Genomic DNA, 19,441 nt, shown 5'->3' with positions numbered 1-19,441 from the left:
ATATTGCAGTACGGCTCAATCGCCTCGCCGACAAGTTAAATGCGTTATCTATAGGCTAATTTCAAGTCCCTCATTACCTCAATCAATCAGATTATATTTCTTTAAACTTGCCTGCTGGATTGAATAATCAAATGAGATCTTGCTAGCGAAAATAATTAGTAAAACTGTTATACAGAATAACGATACGGCTCCCTTACCCATTGATTGATGTATGGTCGATCTTTTACTTATCTTCTCTGTGGTCTAACGGGTTGTTCTTTTGACTTTCACGCAGACGACCGGGGTTCGAGACCCAGTCGTCTCCTTCTTTTTGCAATATAGGAATAATTCAATTTGGTGCACGTTGAGAGCTATATAAAGAATGACATCCTCAATGCATGTAGATTTATAATATTTTAACTTAAAACTATGCTACCTTTGCGTATAATCATTAATATTATATTCCAAAAATTTATATTGGAAAGACGGGGTTTCGAACCCCGGTCGCCGGGTTGCCAGGGTTGAGCACTACCGCTGAGCCACTGTGCCAGATGGGATAAATTCATTGTTTATACATTAATGAACGAGAGACCCGTGTTTAGAATATTCTTTGTTTTGAATGAAGCTTTATCTCTTTATCCTCATTCATTAATGTGACGTCAACGGCTCATTCAATTTCTCAAATCCGTCAAACAGCGCATCTCATCAGACATCTTAATCCCAGTTACAATTAAAATAACCACATAATGTGTACATCGCACGAGCGAGCGCCACGGTATATATAACGTGCATTATTTAGGACAAAGTGAATTTAGTATCAGCATTTTGGGTCTATTTTACATTTCAAAAGCCCCCTCTGGAAGAATGGAGCACAAAAACGTAATTCAGAATGGTATAATGCAGATCGTAGACTGTGGGAATAATTTCAGGAAACGGGCTGTCACTTCTTTGCGGGGGCGTGGCGATGGTTCAGGCTAACTTGAACTTAAACTCTGCTTTCGACCAGGCTCAAACTTTTGGATCTGTTGTCATGGTGATTTGGAAAATCCAGGTACGGGGAACCGGAAAGTCCGGCTAACTCAGTTATCCAGTTAAAGTTATCCGGCTAACTCAGTTATCCAGGTACGAGGAACGGGGCCCTGGTCTGCATCCCCTTAACAATTGTATGTAATTGAGCTGTACTGTACTGTACCCATTCTGCAATCTGTTAATAAAGTTTTCAATCAATCAATCAATCAATCAAACAAAGTTCTGTCCCATTGTATACCAATCAATGGGATACATTGCATGTTGACCTGCATTCTTTCAAATGTATATAATTAATCATTAAAACAGATGTGTAACAAATAAGAAATACAAATTCCACAGAAGGCATTAAATAATTATTATTTTCAATCATTTCACAATAATTGCATAATTGTGTTTGAATATCTGAGTAATTAAAGTAATTATACATTTGTCCAAAATAGCTGGTTCAGATATGGTTAAGCAGCTGCCCTGTGATCAGATGAATCCATATTATTTATTTTTCCGACATCAAATTTCACGACGCATCGACGCAAGAATTCTGCGTCAACGAGTTTTTATGATCGACGTTGTCGATTATGTCGACTAATCGTTGCAGCCCTATAGGCTACTGACATTGTCGTTGTGATAATGTCAGTAGTAGCTGTATCTATTGTTTACACTTGAAATGTGTATTTTTTATTTTGTGTGCATTTTTATTTTGTCACAATATTATTTGAAAAATATTGTGTAAAATGTAACTGTATTTCTGAGTTGCAGCACTTAAAAACATTAAATGGACTGTTATATCTTATTCAATTGTGGACATTTATTCATTCCCACTTATTAGACACTATTTCTGATGGTAACATTAGCATAAAAAGCTAAATACAGAATTCTGAAAAATAAAAACAGCAAAAACGGAATTTGGAAAAAGAATTATGGAATTTGGAAAATAATAAAACGGATTTCATATGGCTCTATCTGAGTGCAATGTAAAAAAAAAAAAAAAAAAAAAAAAACATGTGAGAGAATTGTGATCTCAATTCTTAGGGAGAAAAATCGTGATTCACATTTTAGCAAGAATCGTGCAGCCCTAGTATAAGTTACGTTTCTAATCATGAACTTCGGAAAATGCCTGTCAGAAATGTCAACTGAAAAAACTAATTTTTTATTTATTTTTTTTGCACTACCTATCTTTGTGAAAGTGGCTTCTCAGCTCTGGTCCAGCTGAAGACAAAGCAGAGGAACAGATTGGACATTGAGCATGACCTCAGAGTTGCTTTGTCTACCATCACCCCAGACTTTGAGACTCTTGTCAGGAGCAAACAACATCCCCAGTTATCCCATTAGTTCCCTGGGATGTTAAGCTAAAAAGTCTACTAAGAAGGATATATTATTTATTATTATTATTTTATTTCATTGTGTTTTTAGCCCTAGTTGCACTTTTGTTGCAACCCCAGTTATCCCATTAGTTCCCCCAAACTTACTGTCGGTCTGTTATGTTAAGCTAAGAAGTCTGCTAAGAGCCCGGAAAAGGAGCCGCGCCCACAGGAAGCAGAGATGGAGGGTGTGACAGAAATAATCGTTAGATTAGTCGACGAATCGAAAAAATTATCGACAGATTTGTCGACTACCAAAATAATCGTTAGTTGCAGCCCTAGTAGCCTAGCTACAGTATATCTATTATATTGTGATGAAATATAGTAATGCAAAATTTAGGCACCTTTAGTTTAGTTTATTTAGTTTATAAAGGACAGTGTGTAATGACAATCGTTTGCATTAAACAAATGGATGGGTGCACCAGATTTAGCTAGAAGCTATCATTTCCATCTATAGTCCTATGTACTGTAACGTTACATAGCTATTTAATCACAATAGTGTTGCACGTGTTTTTGCGGGTCCAGTCCGCGGCACGTTGACAGAATTTGCAAAACACCTTATCGCCGGAGGCATAAAAGTCAAGATACTGCTCTGCTCTGAATTTAGGGCTTATTGCGGAATTTCTTAGCTTCTTGACGACGTTAACACCGAAGCAGCGAGGCGCTTGGACACTGCTGCGTGTTGTGTGTAACACGCAGCGGTCCCCGCCTCCCCGGTCATGTTTGCTTTGCAACAAACGTTCCACCCAAAAACGGAATTTCAGTCCAGATTAGGCCAAATTCTGCAATATTCCAAGTTTTGCAGTTGATTCCATTTTTATTGGTCAATTCCGTGATTCCGTCTGCGATTCCGTGAACGCGGATTTCATATGGCTCTACACTCAGACAATATATTATATCACCGTTTTTGCATGTATATTTTACCGCCCGGTGCCCTCTAGTGGGCATTTGCGGCAAGAGCTGGAACATGAATCCAAGTCTGTAAACAGTTAAACTACTTCCGGGTCAGCGTGATGTGTTGCTATCTAGTTTAAGATTCAAGTAGTTTGGCGTCTTAATCTGCATTTAGAAGTTGTAACCTAAGTAACTGGGTGATTTGTATATTTACTGTTACATTTTCCGAGGGAATGAGACCAGCTTGTGCTGCGTCAGAAGTGTTACTTTCGGCTTGTCAGTAAACGCAACTTAACGGTCCTTCAGTCGAAATCTCACAGCTGGCTAATAATATTACATCGGATTTATATAGCGCTTTTCCCAAATACTCAAAGACGCTAACGGTATGTTTTTGTAAAACAAATGTATTTTATTCATCCGGTTTATCATTTGTATATGCAGATTACAAGACACTAATTATTATTTGTATATGCAGATTACATGTTGCTAATCATTGCCGTTTCTATATCTGTTTGTATTCCAGGTAAATAATCGACCTAACTACCTATATATCTGCATGACCTGTCGAGTGCTTGAGTTGTGTGTGTGTGTGTACTTTCGGTGTCTGGTACACTCTCATTCAATGGCACAGCCTGAGCTGTGGGTGGTAGTACACTTGGCAGGCACTGTAAAACCTGACATCATATCAGGTATCATATCTGTACATATCCCTTACCAACTCTTACTAGTTATGTATACCGCTAGCCAGTATGACTTATTACTAGGGATGCCCGATATTATCGGCCGATATTGGCATTAAAATGTGATATCGGAAAATATCGGTATCGGTTTTTACATTTATTTAACCTTTATTTACCCAGGCAAGCAAGTAAGAACAGATTCTGATTTTATTTATTGTCAAAAGTATGCATAATGTTGTGTTAATTCCACGACAAGAGATATGTAATGTTAATTACCTGAAATTAGTCCGTTTTGGGGGGGGGGGGACCCTGTTGATCGGTTGATATCGGTATCGGAAATTAAGAGTTGGACAATATCAGTATATCGGTATCGGTAAAAAAGCCAATATCGAACATCCCTACTTATTACCATAGTGTCTCTATACCTGTATCACTGGATATAACACTACAACTCTGTACACACATCTGATTAGCACTATCACTCAGTGGTACTAATTGATATATTCTATACCCGGTTTAATCACCTGTACATTGTATATTACTACTGCTACATTTGCACTCTGGTTGTACTGTACTCGTGCTGTATAACGACAACTAGGGCTGCAACTAATGACTATTTTGGTAGTCGACTAATCTGTCGATAATTTTTTTCGATTAGTCGACTAATCGAAAAACAATAATATTTATAAAAAATATTAAAAAAATAAAGATTTTTTATTTTTTTCACTACCTATCTTTGTGAAAGTGGCTTCTCAGCTCTGGTCCAGCTGAAGACAAAGCAGAGGAACAGATTGGACATTGAGCACGACCTCAGAGTTGCTTTGAGACTCTTTGAGATTAGTTCCCCCAAACTTACTGTCGGTCTGTTATGTTAAGCTAAGAAGTCTTGGCTGCGTGAATATTAAAGGTTGCCTTTAATATTCACGCGAGCTGGCTGGACCAGAGCTGAGAAGCCACTTTCACAAAGATACAGTAGGTAGTGCAAAAAAAAAAAATTATGACTAATCGACGCAACAATATCTCGACGATTTTTCATAATCGACATCGTCGATTATGTCGACTAATCGTTGCAGCCCTGTCGACAACACATTTGAACTGAATGTAATCTAATCCGAAGAGCATCCTTGTACATGATTGTACTCCGGGCCCCAGAGTACTCACCGTCGTGGCCGCGTGAATGTCCTTCCACACCACGGCCTCCCTGGAGAGGTCGGAGAGTTCGAAGAGGTTGTCCACCACCACCTCGCCGATCATGTCGTGGCTGGTGAAGCGGTCGAAGTCGTAGACGCTGAAGTGCAGCTTGCGGCTGCAGAGCTCGTCGTAGGTCACGGGGAAGCGGAACGTCTCGTCGAACATGGGGTTGAGGTTCTTGCGGTGAACGCGCGTCTGGTACTTCTTCTTGCGCTCCGGCAGCAGGTAGATCTTCACGTAGGGGTCGGAGGTGCCCGTGAAGTCCTTGGCCGGCAGGTCCAGAGCCTTGAGGATCCTCACCACCAGGGCCTGCTCCTCGTAGTCGTAGCACAGGGCGAAGCTCAGCTTGCCGCAGGTCTCCACCGGCTCTCTGGGGCCGTCCTCCGAGTCCACGGACTTCTGCTTGTAGAGTTCGGGTTTTATTCGCCCGATGCTGGCCGTGGAGGACTGGCGGATGGGCGGCATGGCGTCCATGCTGAAGTCGATGCTGGTGACGTTCATCTGACGAGGCAGGTGGCGTCTGAATGAGGTGTGCCTGTTGAAAGGGGGGGGGAAGAGGGAGGGGGGGTTGATAATGGCCTTTAGGGTCAATGACTGCACAACAATATCCCATTAATGTTTAGCATAAATTAATGCAACTCTACACTCATTGGACATATCATCCACATGCACACACTCCCTTTAAACATTCACCTTTAACATTCACTTTAGACACTTTAAACCCGTTTTAACTACTACGCCATATTTGATCTATTTATTACTAAAGATTTGCAGTACCTCTATACGTCATTTTTGCATTTTGCATTGATTTTTGCATTTTGTAAATATTTTGTTTTGTATATTGTATAATAATAATAATAATAATAATAATAGATTGAATTTGTAATGACCTTTTTGTTCGCTGGGATCCCAAAGTGCTACACTACAGGGTTAACACATAGTTTAAGAAATAAAATAGTTATTAGTAAAACAAATAAAATACAGAATAAAAATAACATAAAAATAGAACATAGTTAATTAAAAACATAGTATAAACAGAGAATGAAAAAAACAACAGCACAAGAAAATAAAAATAAAAAAGCTAACAGTCAAAGGCCTTTTTGAACAGGTAGGTTTTCAGGCCTGCTTTAAAAGAGTCCAGGCTCTGTGGCGCCCTCAGCTGGATGGGGAGGCTGTTCCACAGGCGTGGTGCAGCCGTGCAGAAGGCTGGGTCACCCAGGGTGCAGAGCCTGGGTACTGGGGACCTGAAGGAGCAGGCTACCTGCAGATCTGAGGGTCCCCCATGGTGCAGAGCCGGGTACTGGGGACCTGAAGGAGCAGGCTACCTGCAGATCTGAGGGTCCCCCAGGGTGCAGAGCCTGGTACTGGGGACCTGAAGGAGCAGGATACCTGCAGATCTGAGGGTCCCCCAGGGTGCAGAGCCTGGTACTGGGGACCTGAAGGAGCAGGCTACCTGCAGATCTGAGGGTCCCCCAGGGTGCAGAGCCTGGTACTGGGGACCTGAAGGAGCAGGCTACCTGCAGATCTGAGGGTCCCCCAGGGTGCAGAGCCTGGGTACTGGGGACCTGAAGGAGCAGGCTACCTGCAGATCTGAGGGTCCCCCAGGGTGCAGAGCCTGGTACTGGGGACCTGAAGGAGCAGGCTACCTGCAGATCTGAGGGTCCCCCAGGGTGCAGAGCCTGGTACTGGGGACCTGGAGGAGCAGGCTACCTGCAGATCTGAGGGTCCCCCATGGTGCAGAGCCGGGTACTGGGGACCTGAAGGAGCAGGCTACCTGCAGATCTGAGGGTCCCCCAGGGTGCAGAGCCTGGTACTGGGGACCTGAAGGAGCAGGCTACCTGCAGATCTGAGGGTCCCCCAGGGTGCAGAGCCTGGTACTGGGGACCTGAAGGAGCAGGCTACCTGCAGATCTGAGGGTCCCCCAGGGTGCAGAGCCTGGTACTGGGGACCTGGAGGAGCAGGCTACCTGCAGATCTGAGGGTCCCCCATGGTGCAGAGCCGGGTACTGGGGACCTGAAGGAGCAGGCTACCTGCAGATCTGAGGGTCCCCCAGGGTGCAGAGCCTGGTACTGGGGACCTGAAGGAGCAGGCTACCTGCAGATCTGAGGGTCCCCCAGGGTGCAGAGCCTGGTACTGGGGACCTGAAGGAGCAGGCTGCCTGCAGATCTGAGGGTCCCCCAGGGTGCAGAGCCTGGTACTGGGGACCTGAAGGAGCAGGCTACCTGCAGATCTGAGGGTCCCCCAGGGTGCAGAGCCTGGTACTGGGGACCTGGAGGAGCAGGCTACCTGCAGATCTGAGGGTCCCCCAGGGTGCAGAGCCGGGTACTGGGGACCTGAAGGAGCAGGCTACCTGCAGATCTGAGGGTCCCCCAGGGTGCAGAGCCTGGTACTGGGGACCTGAAGGAGCAGGCTACCTGCGGATCTGAGGGTGCGGGTGGAGGATTGTGGAGTGATGAGTTCCTGAAGGTAGAGGGGTGCGTGTCCGTTTATGCAGTTATGGGCGAGCATCAGGATTTTGTAATTGATCCGGGATGAGACGGGGAGCCAGTGTCGCCCTCAGCAGCTCGCCTGGTAAACGAGTCAGGTGTCCCCCTGCCCCCCCCCCCCCCCTCCCCCCTCGATGGCGAGCTGCTAGGGCTGGACTTCTGGACTTGAACTTTGTGTTGCACTGTATCCATGTCCCCAACCACCGCACTTTCACAGTCTTATTGTTGTCTCACTGTTCTGTCCTGTCTTGCACTTTACTTAAAATTATTTATTTACTGTTGTATTGTTCTTAATTGTGAAAAAGAGTATGCACTGTAATGTCAAATCACATTCCATTTTGTACCTGTATAAAATGGTGAATAAAGTAATCTGAATCTTAATCTGAATCTGAATCTGTAGTGAGTGGAGGATGGGGGTTATGTGATTGTGTTTACAGACTCTCATCAGGATCCTGGCAGCGCTGTTCTGGATGTATTGCAGTCTTTGGATGCTCTTGCCAGGAATCCCGATGAAGAGTCCGTTACAGTAGTCCAGTCTTGAGGAGATAAAGGCACGGACAAGCTGCTCTGCGTCTGACAGGGTTAGAGTTGGATGGAGTTTTGATATATTTTTTAGGTGATAGAATGAGGTCTTGCAGAGGTGTTTCATGTGGATGTTGAAGGTCAGGTGGGGGTCAAATCAAACACCCAGATTTGTGACTGTGGGGGAGAGGGGGATGACCTGGCCGTCAAAGGTGAGATGTGATATGGATGAAGACTGAACCTGGTGAGGGGTGCCAATGAGAAGTGCCTCGGTTTTTTTGCTGTTTAGTTGGAGGAAGTTGCTGTTCATCCATGTCTTTATCTCCCCAAGACAGGTGGTGAGGCGTGACAGCGCTGCAGAGGGGTTTGTATATTTAGTAGTGTTTGGTCTTTATTCTGTAACTTTTTACTGTATGAGGCACACTTTCAGGAGGGTAATACAGAACCAAGCATTACACACAAATCTAATCTACGAATTCCAATCTGGCTTCAGAACATCCCACTCCACTGACACATGCCTTCTCTATTTGAACGACCACATCAAACAAGAGGTGGACGCGGGCAAATACTGCGGCATGGTCATGCTGGACCTACAAAAGGCCTTCGACACTGTCAATCACTCCATTCTGATTGACAAGCTAAAAGCAAACTTTTGATAGTTCAGTGAGCTGGATGCAATCCTACCTGGAGGGGAGAGAACAGATGGTGGAGGTAAACGGTACCCTATCCCCCCCCCCCTCCCAGTGAGCTGTGGTGTTCCACAAGGAAGCATACTAGAACCGCTACTGTTCCTAATTTATGCAAATGACATGCAACTTGTTCCTGTTCGCGGACGACTCAGCCCTGCTGGTCTCTGACAAGAACAAGTTACAGGTTGAAAAAACCCTCAGCTCGGAACTCGGCAGAATCTACACCTGGCTCGCTGATAACAAACTATCATTACACCTGGGTAAAACAGAGTCCATTCTCTTCGGTTCAAATAACAAACTCAGCAAGACCGACGGCTTCTCAGTTACAGTGGGTGACAATATTGTCACAAGGAAAGATGAAATTACATACCTGGGTTCCATCCTAGAGGCAAATCTTTCCTGTGACAAAATGGCATCCAATGTAATCGAAAAAGTGCCAACGAACTAGATTCTTGTACCGAATCTCCTCTCTGGTAAACAAGAATACCCTGAAGACTCTGGCAGGAGCACTCATTTAAGGGTACTACGACTATGCTTGCACGCCTCATGGTACCAAAGCACCTCAATGGCGAGATTACAAACATCTCAAAACTAACTGGTCAGACTACTGCTTGACCTTACTCCTAGAACCCACCTCACCCCTGCCCACTTTGACAACCTAGGATGGCTTAGAGTAGACGACAGAGTACAGCAACGTGCAATGGGCCTGGTCTACAAGATACACTACACCACTAAGGTACCCATGTACATGTCAAAATACTTCCCAAAAGTCAGTGAATACCACAACCACAACACCAGAGGGAGCTCCACAAATCATGTTAAACCCAGATTCGGCTCAAACAAGGGACTAAACACATTTCGCAAGTATCAGGGCTGTACGCTAAGCTTTTTCACTAGGGGCACCTGTGCCCCTAAGTGAAATATTTAGGGGCACAGAATCTTTTTTTACCATTATAGTGCAAACAAATATGTTCCTCCTGCCTCATTACTGTGGTCCTTTTATTTAACATTTAAGTGCTTTTGTTTTCAGGTTTGTATCTTTTATAATGAACCAACTGAAGTATTACCACAGCTGCAAACATTTCTTCTTTCATTGATAACAGTGTATTAACAGTGTTCATTAGGGATGGGTATCGTTAGGATTTTATCGATACTACTACTCTTATTGATACTGCTTAACGGTTCGGTACTTTATCGATACTCTTATCGGTTCTTTTTTATTATTTTGCAAGATTTATTTTATTTTATTGAGAACAGAATCGACATTGCTTTATTATTCTTTTATATAACTATATTACTGCACATGGCTACATTTTGATCAATTACCGGTAATACAAGCAGTCAGATAAATGTACTATTTTGGGACTTTCTATTTTATTTAGAAAGTTCTTAAATCAGAATGTCCCACCCAATACTCAGCTGTTAAAAACGGTTCAATACTATTAGTAGAGATACTTTTAGAACAATAGCCTGATGCTGTATTTTCCAAGAGTTGAGTGGACGCATGACCGGAGCAGTGTGTGTGTGTGTGTGTGTGTGTGTGTGTGTGTGTGTGTGTGTGTGTGTGTGTGTGTGTGTGTGTGTGTGTGTGTGTGTGTGTGTGTGTGTGTGTGTGTGTGTGTGTGTGTGTGTGTGTGTGTGTGTGTGTGTGTGTGTGTGTGTGTGTGTGTGTGTGTGTGTGTGTGTGTGTGCGCGCGCACACGCTTTGCGTAGTGGGCGTGTCAACAGTGTCAGCTGAACTCGCACCAAACAACATTATTTCATAATACAACGTTTCTGAATGGATATTTGGATTAAACCAAGTTGTATGCAGTGATGAGCGGTCTTTCCCCACGGAACACAAGTTACTTAACGTTAAACGGGTCGCGCTATCTAACGATAGCCTTTCCGAACGTTTTGTTTTCTCCGCTCTGCTCTGCTCCGCTCTGCTTCAGTGCGGACATTACCTCTCAAGTACCCGTATGCATGTGTGAGTGTGAGCGTTAATTAATTTTATCGATTAATTCGAATTAATGATTTAGGACGATTTTGATTTTTTTTTATCGATTTTCAAAAGATTTGTGTTTTTTTTTTATGGGTCACCTTTTATTTTACAAAAAGTCATGTTTGGTGAAAGTTAGATTTGCACTTTATTAATCCCAATAGGGAAATTCATTCTTGTTTGTTTTTTATTTGTTGTTTCTTTATTGTCATTGTCACAATGGTACAACGGAATTTAAAATGCAGCCCTAGGTGCTAACAGTCACGTATCCCGTGTCCCACAGTCACGTAGTCACGTATCCCATTTAAGCATCTCATCCCATTTACTGTTGGGTCTGTGTACACTCTGTTTCCATGGTAATACTCACAACATTCCGATTTGTCATGTATTAAAAAGGGATATTTCATTCTAGTAGAATTTGACAAGTGTCAGCATGTAAGGTCATCTACAAATAAGCTACTGTCTCTGTGGTCACCTGTCACCTGTGGTCACCTGTCAACACCACACTCCTACCAGGGGTCAGGCTCCTCATTCACTTCCATTCATCTTTGGGACATAGTCTACAGCAGGGGTCAGCAACCTTTTTGACATGGAGTGCCTGTTTGAAATATAGTTGTAACTAGTGTGCCTCAACAATATTCCATGCATCGTAATTTTCTTCTTCTCATAATCAGGTCTTTTTAATGATAATTTTTACATTATTACATCATTATTGTTATTGTTATTATTAACAATATTATTATGATGGTTGTATCAACCCTAACTCTGAGTTGGGGGCGGGGGTGCAATGCAGACAAACAGTTTGGCTTTACTGAGCTCAGTTATCTGGGGGCTGTAGTTGGTCACTTTAAGCTGCACACCGGAGCATCTTTTAATCCAGCTGTTTGCTGTTCTCTGATATTTTCTGACATTTCGTTGATGCGTCGCTCGACACTTCAAGCTGACATGGGGATATCTTTTATCCTTGATTTGATTGTCTCTTTGTTTGGCAAGCCTTCAAACAAAACATCTGAGCTACAGAGAAAAGCCTCCTTGATATACTCGACTTACGAAAAAAGAACCTGTGGGAGGATTTCAACAAGATAAATGCGACAACAGTGCAAAATATTTCACTATAATATTTCAAAGCAAAAAAAATTTAAATAAAGGTATAATTTTTTTTTTAATGCTGCCCCCTGTGCCAATGAAAATGCCCCGCGTGCCTATGCCTGGTCTACAGTATATATCATACTTCTAAACTCTAAAGTATAAACAGACGATTCTGAGTCAAAGGTATGTGTTCGCTTTGGCATTTGATGTTTCTTTACAGATTTATTACCGTCGAAAAATAAAAGCCGATCCGGTCAATTTGTATGTTTGAGTGTGCTGTGTATTTTTTATCTTGCATGGCATATTTGGGAAGTGGTTACAGGTTAAAAGTTGACAGTCACACTACACCTCAAGTGGGAAATAGTTCCTTTACTGATCATCTGAAAATGGCAACATTATCTAAACAAAAAACAAGTACCTTTGAGACTAAACAAGATATTACACAGAATATTATTGCTGTATAGTATATTTATAATTCAGAAGTATTATATTTAGGTCCTCATAATAAATGGAAGTGAATGGGGAGCCTGACACCGAGGAGGATGGTGGTGTTGACAGCAGTGGTTGCTAGCGTACTTGTAGATTACCTGCGATAGAGGTAAGACTGCTGACAAGTTCTACAAGAGTAATTACCTGACTGCCAGCTGCCATCTCTTAGAAGCTGACAATTCTCCACGCTCTCTGAACATAGTTAAACTGACGGGAGTTCTCAAGTCATGTGTTGCCCTTTACGTTTCCTCTCCACTCTTAATGGTTTAAGGACTAAAGTAAGAGGATACAAAAAAATTCATATTCTATCCCGAATTAATTAAATTTAAAAATACCGTCGAAATAACGCTCCCCAGACTGTTAGGTGTTACTAATGGCAACGAGTGTAGATTCAAGGGCAAGACGTCGCGTCTGTCTCACACATAGGCTGCTGCATGTATACGTGTATACCTGCGTGTAGAACCTTTAACATTAAATTGTCAAGCCCTTATTATATATATATATATATATATATTTTTTTATGAAACTCTGATCTGATGCCAGCGCTCAACGTGCCTCAAAATGTGATTGATAAAAAAGTGGCTTAATGATGGATTAATGATTCCTTAAAGAATAACTTGTGTCACCTATTCAGTCACATTGTGAGCTAGTTCAAGTGTATGCCGATGCTTAATCTTGCCCTGAATTGGTACTGTAAATTATTTTCTTTTGATGAAATATCGGTACATTTCATAGACCCCACAGCGCCTTTCATGGATGCTACAGAGATGAAGTACATTCTGGTGGAAGTCATGGAGCCTATTAGGTAAGAAAGGAACAGAAGTCATCAATGGACGGCCAGACTAAGTGGACAGAGAAGAGACGAGTGGCGGTCTGTAATTTGTCCTTTCCGTGTCTCCTGTCAGCGTGTAATTCACGAGGAGATTGCGCTCAATAAACAGCATCAATATCCCTAATGCCAAACTAAAGCAAATGTCAATATGCGGCCTTGTCTGAGCGACGGCGGCACAGCTGCTCCGGTAGAAGGACCCTCCCGGGGTGACGGCTGCCCCCCCCACAGCAGCTCTAATTATGGATGCTATCGTTAAAACACAGTCCTGCAACACAAAGAGAAGCTAGAGCTGATTGTTTAATTGCTTCCCGGCGTTACCATGGCAGCTTGACTTACCCCCCCCCCCCCCCCCCCCCCCCTGGCCCCTGACTGATTATAGGCCTTGAACTGTGGAGCTGTCGCCCCGCCCGCGGAGCCTCCGGGAGGGGGTGCGAGGAGGAGACTCCCCATCTCAAGGTCAACGGCTCACGGTTCACCCCTTGATATTCATTGTGACACGTGCCATACCGCCTCCCAGCGCTATTGGCCACATGCTGTCGCACGCTGTCGTGACAGATCGTGTTAGGTGTCACACTTAACTCGTTCAACGCCAGCCACGAGAAAAGTCGGGTTATAATCGTTATTTCTTTTATTAGCTATATCCATTAATTTTCATCCATCCAGGCTGATGTTATCGTTGGGAATGGGTCTGAGCTCGCAAAAGGGCAAATACCGCCGCCTACGCCTTCCAGCTGGTATTGCACTCTATTAGAAATGGTGTAGTTTCTTTTCAGGGCCGATCTGAGCCGTGCGGGCGGGGTTTAAATACTCAGACGAGGCAGGCCTTTACAACGATGGCATGGTACACTAACCCCGCCCGCCCGTTCATGTGTAACACTGGGTAATGTGGGACGGACCTCCACGAGCACTATTTGGAATGGCGATGAGATAATTGGATTATTTCTTTTGCATTACATCAGATACCAGGTAAGGACTCTTTATATATAATCTTGCGTTGATCTGATATTTCTTTCTACCCCGATCACGGCTGTCTGTGTGTGTGTGTGTGTGTGTGTGTGTGTGTGTGTGTGTGTGTGTGTGTGTGTGTGTGTGTGTGTGTGTGTGTGTGTGTGTGTGTGTGTGTGTGTGTGTGTGTGTGTGTGTGTGTGTGCCGTTGAGTGGGAGGAGGTGGCGGGGAGCGCCGCGCTCCAGGGCCCTTTTCATTCTTGCATGAGGAAGGATAATAACGACAATGGGCTGGGCGATATAACGATAACGATAATTATCGCGATATATTTTAATAATCGAATTTAAAAATAGCGTTTTTTTTTTTTTATTATTATTATTTTGTGACCTGCAACAGGGCAGTTTTAAAACCAGAGACAGTGGACAGACTTGTCTTTCTTGCCTGCAACTTAAAGTAATGGCTTTGCTTGTCCAAATGACAATACTGACCAAATTCAGATTTATTTTTCTCTTGTCCATTTATTTTTCAGATTCAGATTCAGATTCAGAGTTTTTATTTGCCACATTTGCTTTCTAATTTAAAATACAGTTTGAAACAGTCTGTACACGGTAGGCTATGTGTGCTAGCAGAGCTAGTCTCCAGTCACGAGTCACGGTGCACATGTGCGGTGGTTTGTCCACCAAAAAAGCGCCAAAAGATAGAAAAGAAACGAGCAGAGCCAGAACTGTTCAACTCCCCTGGAGCCACAGCCAGCAGAGAAGCCGGTTTACTTTCGCTTTTAAACCAGCTGCAGCCTGAGAACTGGAGTGTGAGGGGCTGTAACACTAAAGATGGCGGCAATGACAAAGAATTGCTGCAAAATAAACATACATCTGTTGTTTAAAAAAAATAAAAATATCGAGTGATATGATATTGTTATCGATATCGTTATCGCGATATCATTTTTGGCCATATCGCCCAGCCTAGGGCTGGGCGATATGACGATATTATATAAATATCGGGTACAGTTCATTAACGATACACTTTTTAAACGTATCGTGGATATCGTGATGTTTTGCCCAAGAGGCTTGTGTCGCGTCAATCTGGTCCACACGCTGACACTTTTGAACAGCGCCGCCCCACACACACACTACTGCATCAAAGTTAGTACTTATGATAACAAAGGCATTCGTTGTGGCATTAACGTTATAATAATAATAATGCAGGACCTGTTCAGAGGTCTCTATATAGTTACACTTTCAATAACATCAGCGTATTTACATAGTGCCGACCGAGGTCGACCTAGATATAGCAAGCTCGTTCATATCTCAGCCCGTGCTGACTCAGTTGTGCCCATTCTGCGGTCTGTTAATAAAGTTTTCAATCAGACAGATGTATGGAAAGGCTTTTATTATAACATCCGTTTCCGTAAAATCATTATGCCTCCAGTCGTTTAGTCCTTCTGCGGAGCTAAAAGCTAAACGTCGGACGCGGCGAGCTGCCATTGTTATTGTCATTGAGCTCTCCATGGCGGAAGTAAAAAATAAATACGCGCTTTCCGATTGGTGCTAAGAACAGCAGGGCGGGTGCAAGCGATGTGACGTAATTGGCAGACGCGACTGTCAATCAAAATGATTCTGTTTGCCGACTGAATGAATGAGAACGTTATTAAAAGATTGCAGCATGGGTACAATACAGTACAGCTCAATACAACAACAGTCAACAGCGGACTGGAGGATGCAGACCAGAGAAAGACTTTCGTCTTGTTTACATCAGGGTCCCCCATTTTCAATTCATCATATTTCATATCTAAATCATATAATATCTCATTGCTAAATATATGCAATATATAATCTAATAATCCAATAATCTAAATCTAATATATAATATAAAAATGCTAAATGCATGGGTATTTTATTTTGTCTTTAATGTTAGCTTGCAAACTCAAATACTGTCTTGGTAAGCCTCATAATGAATTTTGGGGAAAAAAAGAAAAACATCGTGATGCGTATCGTGTATCGCCGAAAGGTCAGAAAATATCGTGATATCATATTTAGGCCATATCGCCCAGCCCTAGCCCAGCCCTACGATAATCTAGCATTGATTTCAGGATGATTAGATAATCAGGCGAAAAATGACAACGTGTTTATCTTAGCACAATGAATGGAAGCGGACATGGCCGGTTAGCCTAGGCATTGTCCAACTAACACCTCTCCTGAAGGCTAACCGGCCATGTCCGCTTCCATTCATTGTGCTAAGCTAGGCTAACGTGCAGCCAGATAGCTTTCTACTGAACGCACAGAGAGGAAACTGGTATATATCTTCTTGTCTCTCTCTGGAGAAGACGATAAGCTAATTTCCCCAAATGTTGGCGTGTTCCTTTAACACATTTTCTTCATCACACCCTACTATACACATGGACAGACTTAGAGAGAGGCAGGGGTGCAGTCCAGCCCTTTTCTGAGCATAAGTATGCGCACGGATGTGCACGCGCGTGCGCACACAAAAATGCGTTCACAACTTTCACTCGACTCGTCGCGCCGTGCGCCAAGTACCGGTACTCAGCTATCACCTAGTCTTTGCATAACAATAGCATAGCAATAGCATAACAAAGAACGAGAAGAGCAAAACCAAAATACAAGCCCTGCACCAATTGGTGGGGGTTTGCTTGAGCTGTGGAGCCTCTCAGTATGTGACAAATGGTCCCGACTGGAAGGATGAGACATTTCTTAAGTTGTGCTTCAGAAGGAAACTGTCCTTCTGTAAACTGTAAGTTACATTGTTAATTTAGTTTGTATTTACTTTTCTAGTTTAAGTTAATTCAATTAAATAAATTTGAACTACAATATTGTATCTACAATTACATTTAAAACATTGTTTGTTTTTCAACCATATCTGTTGACAATATAATCTCTTTATATATTGAAGGCTACATCCTGCTACCTTTTTCAGCTTCTCTATTTCAAGGCAATATTTACAAAAACTAAACTAAAACTAGTAATTTCCTATACAAACATGTTTCCTACTATTTGTGCATAATAATAATCTGTTCTGTGCACGCGCGAGGGAACATGTATGTGCACGCGTGGCGTCATTTAAATAGAGTACAGGCACTTTAAAAAAAAAATTATCCACTTTTTCTCCTTATTTTCTATTTTTCTCCCATTCCAATTTCGTGTATCCAATTCTCCCCTGCCCTGTCTTGAACGTTGCTCGACTATGCCCCCCACTGGTCGGTTGTAGAGAGGATAGAAGCCTTGCATCACGTGTCCCCTCCGGTACACGAGGAGGCAGCCTGTCGCATCTTTTCACCTGCCAGCGCGGACTCTCAGTGGCGAGGAGTAACGCGTGGGAGGCTCACACTACCCCCGCCACTTCCTCTCTCTGCTGTGCAGGCATCTCCCAACCGACCTGTAGGGGTCGCTGTCCACAACGTCCAATCCCCACCCATCGACTTTCCACCCGCTGACTCTGCCAAATGAGCCAGTACGACGGCCGGCCCAAGCCGGAGGCAACGCTGAGACTGGGATTTGATACCGGAGTCTCTTGCGTTGGTTGACGAGCGCAATCTCCGCTATACGCCACGCTATTCTGACATTACGACTGCACCCCCTGGAGAGAGGCGAGCCTCCGGGTGAGGGGGGGTTGAGTGGGCGCTCAGGAGGAGGAGGTACCTGGAGGAGGAGGTGGGCTCGGTGGTCTGCCTCTGGATCTTCGCCTGCTGGCAGAGCCTCCCCTTCAGGGCCGTCTGCACCTCGGCGGGGATGTCCGGCGACGTCTGGCTGATCTTCATGGCCGCCTCCAGGAGCCTCACGGTGCTCCGGCCGTTCACCTTCACCTCGGGCGGCCTCTTCTTCTCCTCCTCCACCACCACCACCGCCTTGCTCTCTGTGACGGGCGCAGGAGGAGGGTTGGGCGGAGGAGGAGGCGCCTCTGGGAAGGCGACCCGGAGGCCATTTTCGGCGTGGGTCAAGAGAGCCTTGTTCCTCCAGACGGGCCGACACAGCTTCCAAAAGACAAAGAGAGAGACTACCAACAGGGCGAGCCCACAGAACCCCACGACCACAGCGAGGAGACTAATAGAGATGTCTGTACCGGCAGCCAGGGAGGGAGAGAGAGAGCCACAGAGAGGGAGACGGGAGACAGAGACACACAGAGAGACCGGGCGAGCAATGGACACGGACCACACCAGACAACCATGCAAGAGAGGAAGAGAAAAAAGAGGAGAGAGAGAGCGAGCTGTGAGAAGGAGGAGGAGGCTGCATGTGCATCTGTCTGGTAGGCAGGGTTTGATGTAAGAAGTCATACAGCTGCTATAGTCACAAGAGAATCTCATGCTTGAGGCACAGTCAAGGGGGGGGGGGGGTTAAATCCATCCCTTTCCACTCAGTACCATCATGCACATCATGTTCTCTATTTGAATCAACAGTGGTGTATGCTGCTAGTATTAGCCCATCATTATTACTCGCTATATAACATGTGGATACAAAAAAAACTGGGAGTGTAATTGGGAAAAAAAGACGATACCAAATGTATGGAGAAAAAGAGAGAATTACAATAGGAAAGAGCGGAAGACGTGTCGGGTTCTTTAGTCTTAGCGGCGTGTGCTGCACGTGCCACCTGTTGCCGCCTCACCACTCCGGGTTGGAGGCGCGGAGGACGCCGTGTCTGGATGTGGCAACAAGTCGACTGACGGACACCTTTGTTGCCCACGTGCTTTAACGCATTCGACGTAATCTTTTAAGCACAACGTTACTTAAATTAGTTTACATAGTTGTGTGTGAGTGAGTCCAAGTAAAAAAAAGTTTGCGTACTTCTACGCGCAACTAGTATTGCCGCCAGATAAACGGGCGGTTATTATTATGTATGTCGGTGGATAGAAACAAATAATGAGTATTACCTATTTACCTGCATTCCTTTTACCTGGTGTGTTGCTCTCCAGGGGGAAAATATCCGCGCATTTCTCCCGGTCCGCGTGGCCCGCGTGACAAAGTTCCGTGACGATCTGGAGCGCCCGTTGGCACAAGCTGACGCTGTCCTCCGTCTGGACGCTCATGTCTCTCCGGTTAAGCCATTGCACGTTAGAGGAGCCGGGAGCAGGGCGGCGGCTCATTTGGGCAACTTGCTGTACGCTGCGTCGCCGAGTGCAGCCTCTCCGCGCCACGACATCAGAGGGTGCGATGTGTCCACGACGTCCATATGTTCCACACAGCGGCGCGCGCAGCGAGGAGGGACTGGTGCCGCGCTCTGCGCGCGACTCTGGACACAAGGTGTCTGGACCACCCCCCCCACGCCTC

General features: G+C 44.4%; 1 protein-coding gene across 1 annotated transcript; it reads right to left on the bottom strand.

Moving 5' to 3' along the window:
• Positions 1–2,026: 2,026 nt before the first annotated feature.
• On the bottom strand, positions 2,027–19,257 carry LOC311242252 (synaptotagmin-10-like; the record flags this gene model as incomplete). Its single annotated transcript, XM_084338448.1, has 4 exons — positions 2,027–2,032; positions 5,102–5,666; positions 17,819–18,233; positions 19,068–19,257. 4 exons carry the CDS (start codon positions 19,255–19,257, stop codon positions 2,027–2,029), a joined length of 1,176 nt encoding a protein of 391 aa, XP_084194574.1.
• Positions 19,258–19,441: the final 184 nt, after the last annotated feature.

The sequence above is a fragment of the Notolepis coatsorum genome, assembly GCF_963971535.1.
Source record: "Notolepis coatsorum genome assembly, contig: SUPER_15_unloc_1, whole genome shotgun sequence".
NCBI lineage: Eukaryota > Metazoa > Chordata > Actinopteri > Aulopiformes > Paralepididae > Notolepis > Notolepis coatsorum.
This window is presented reverse-complemented; position numbering and strand designations above follow the sequence as displayed.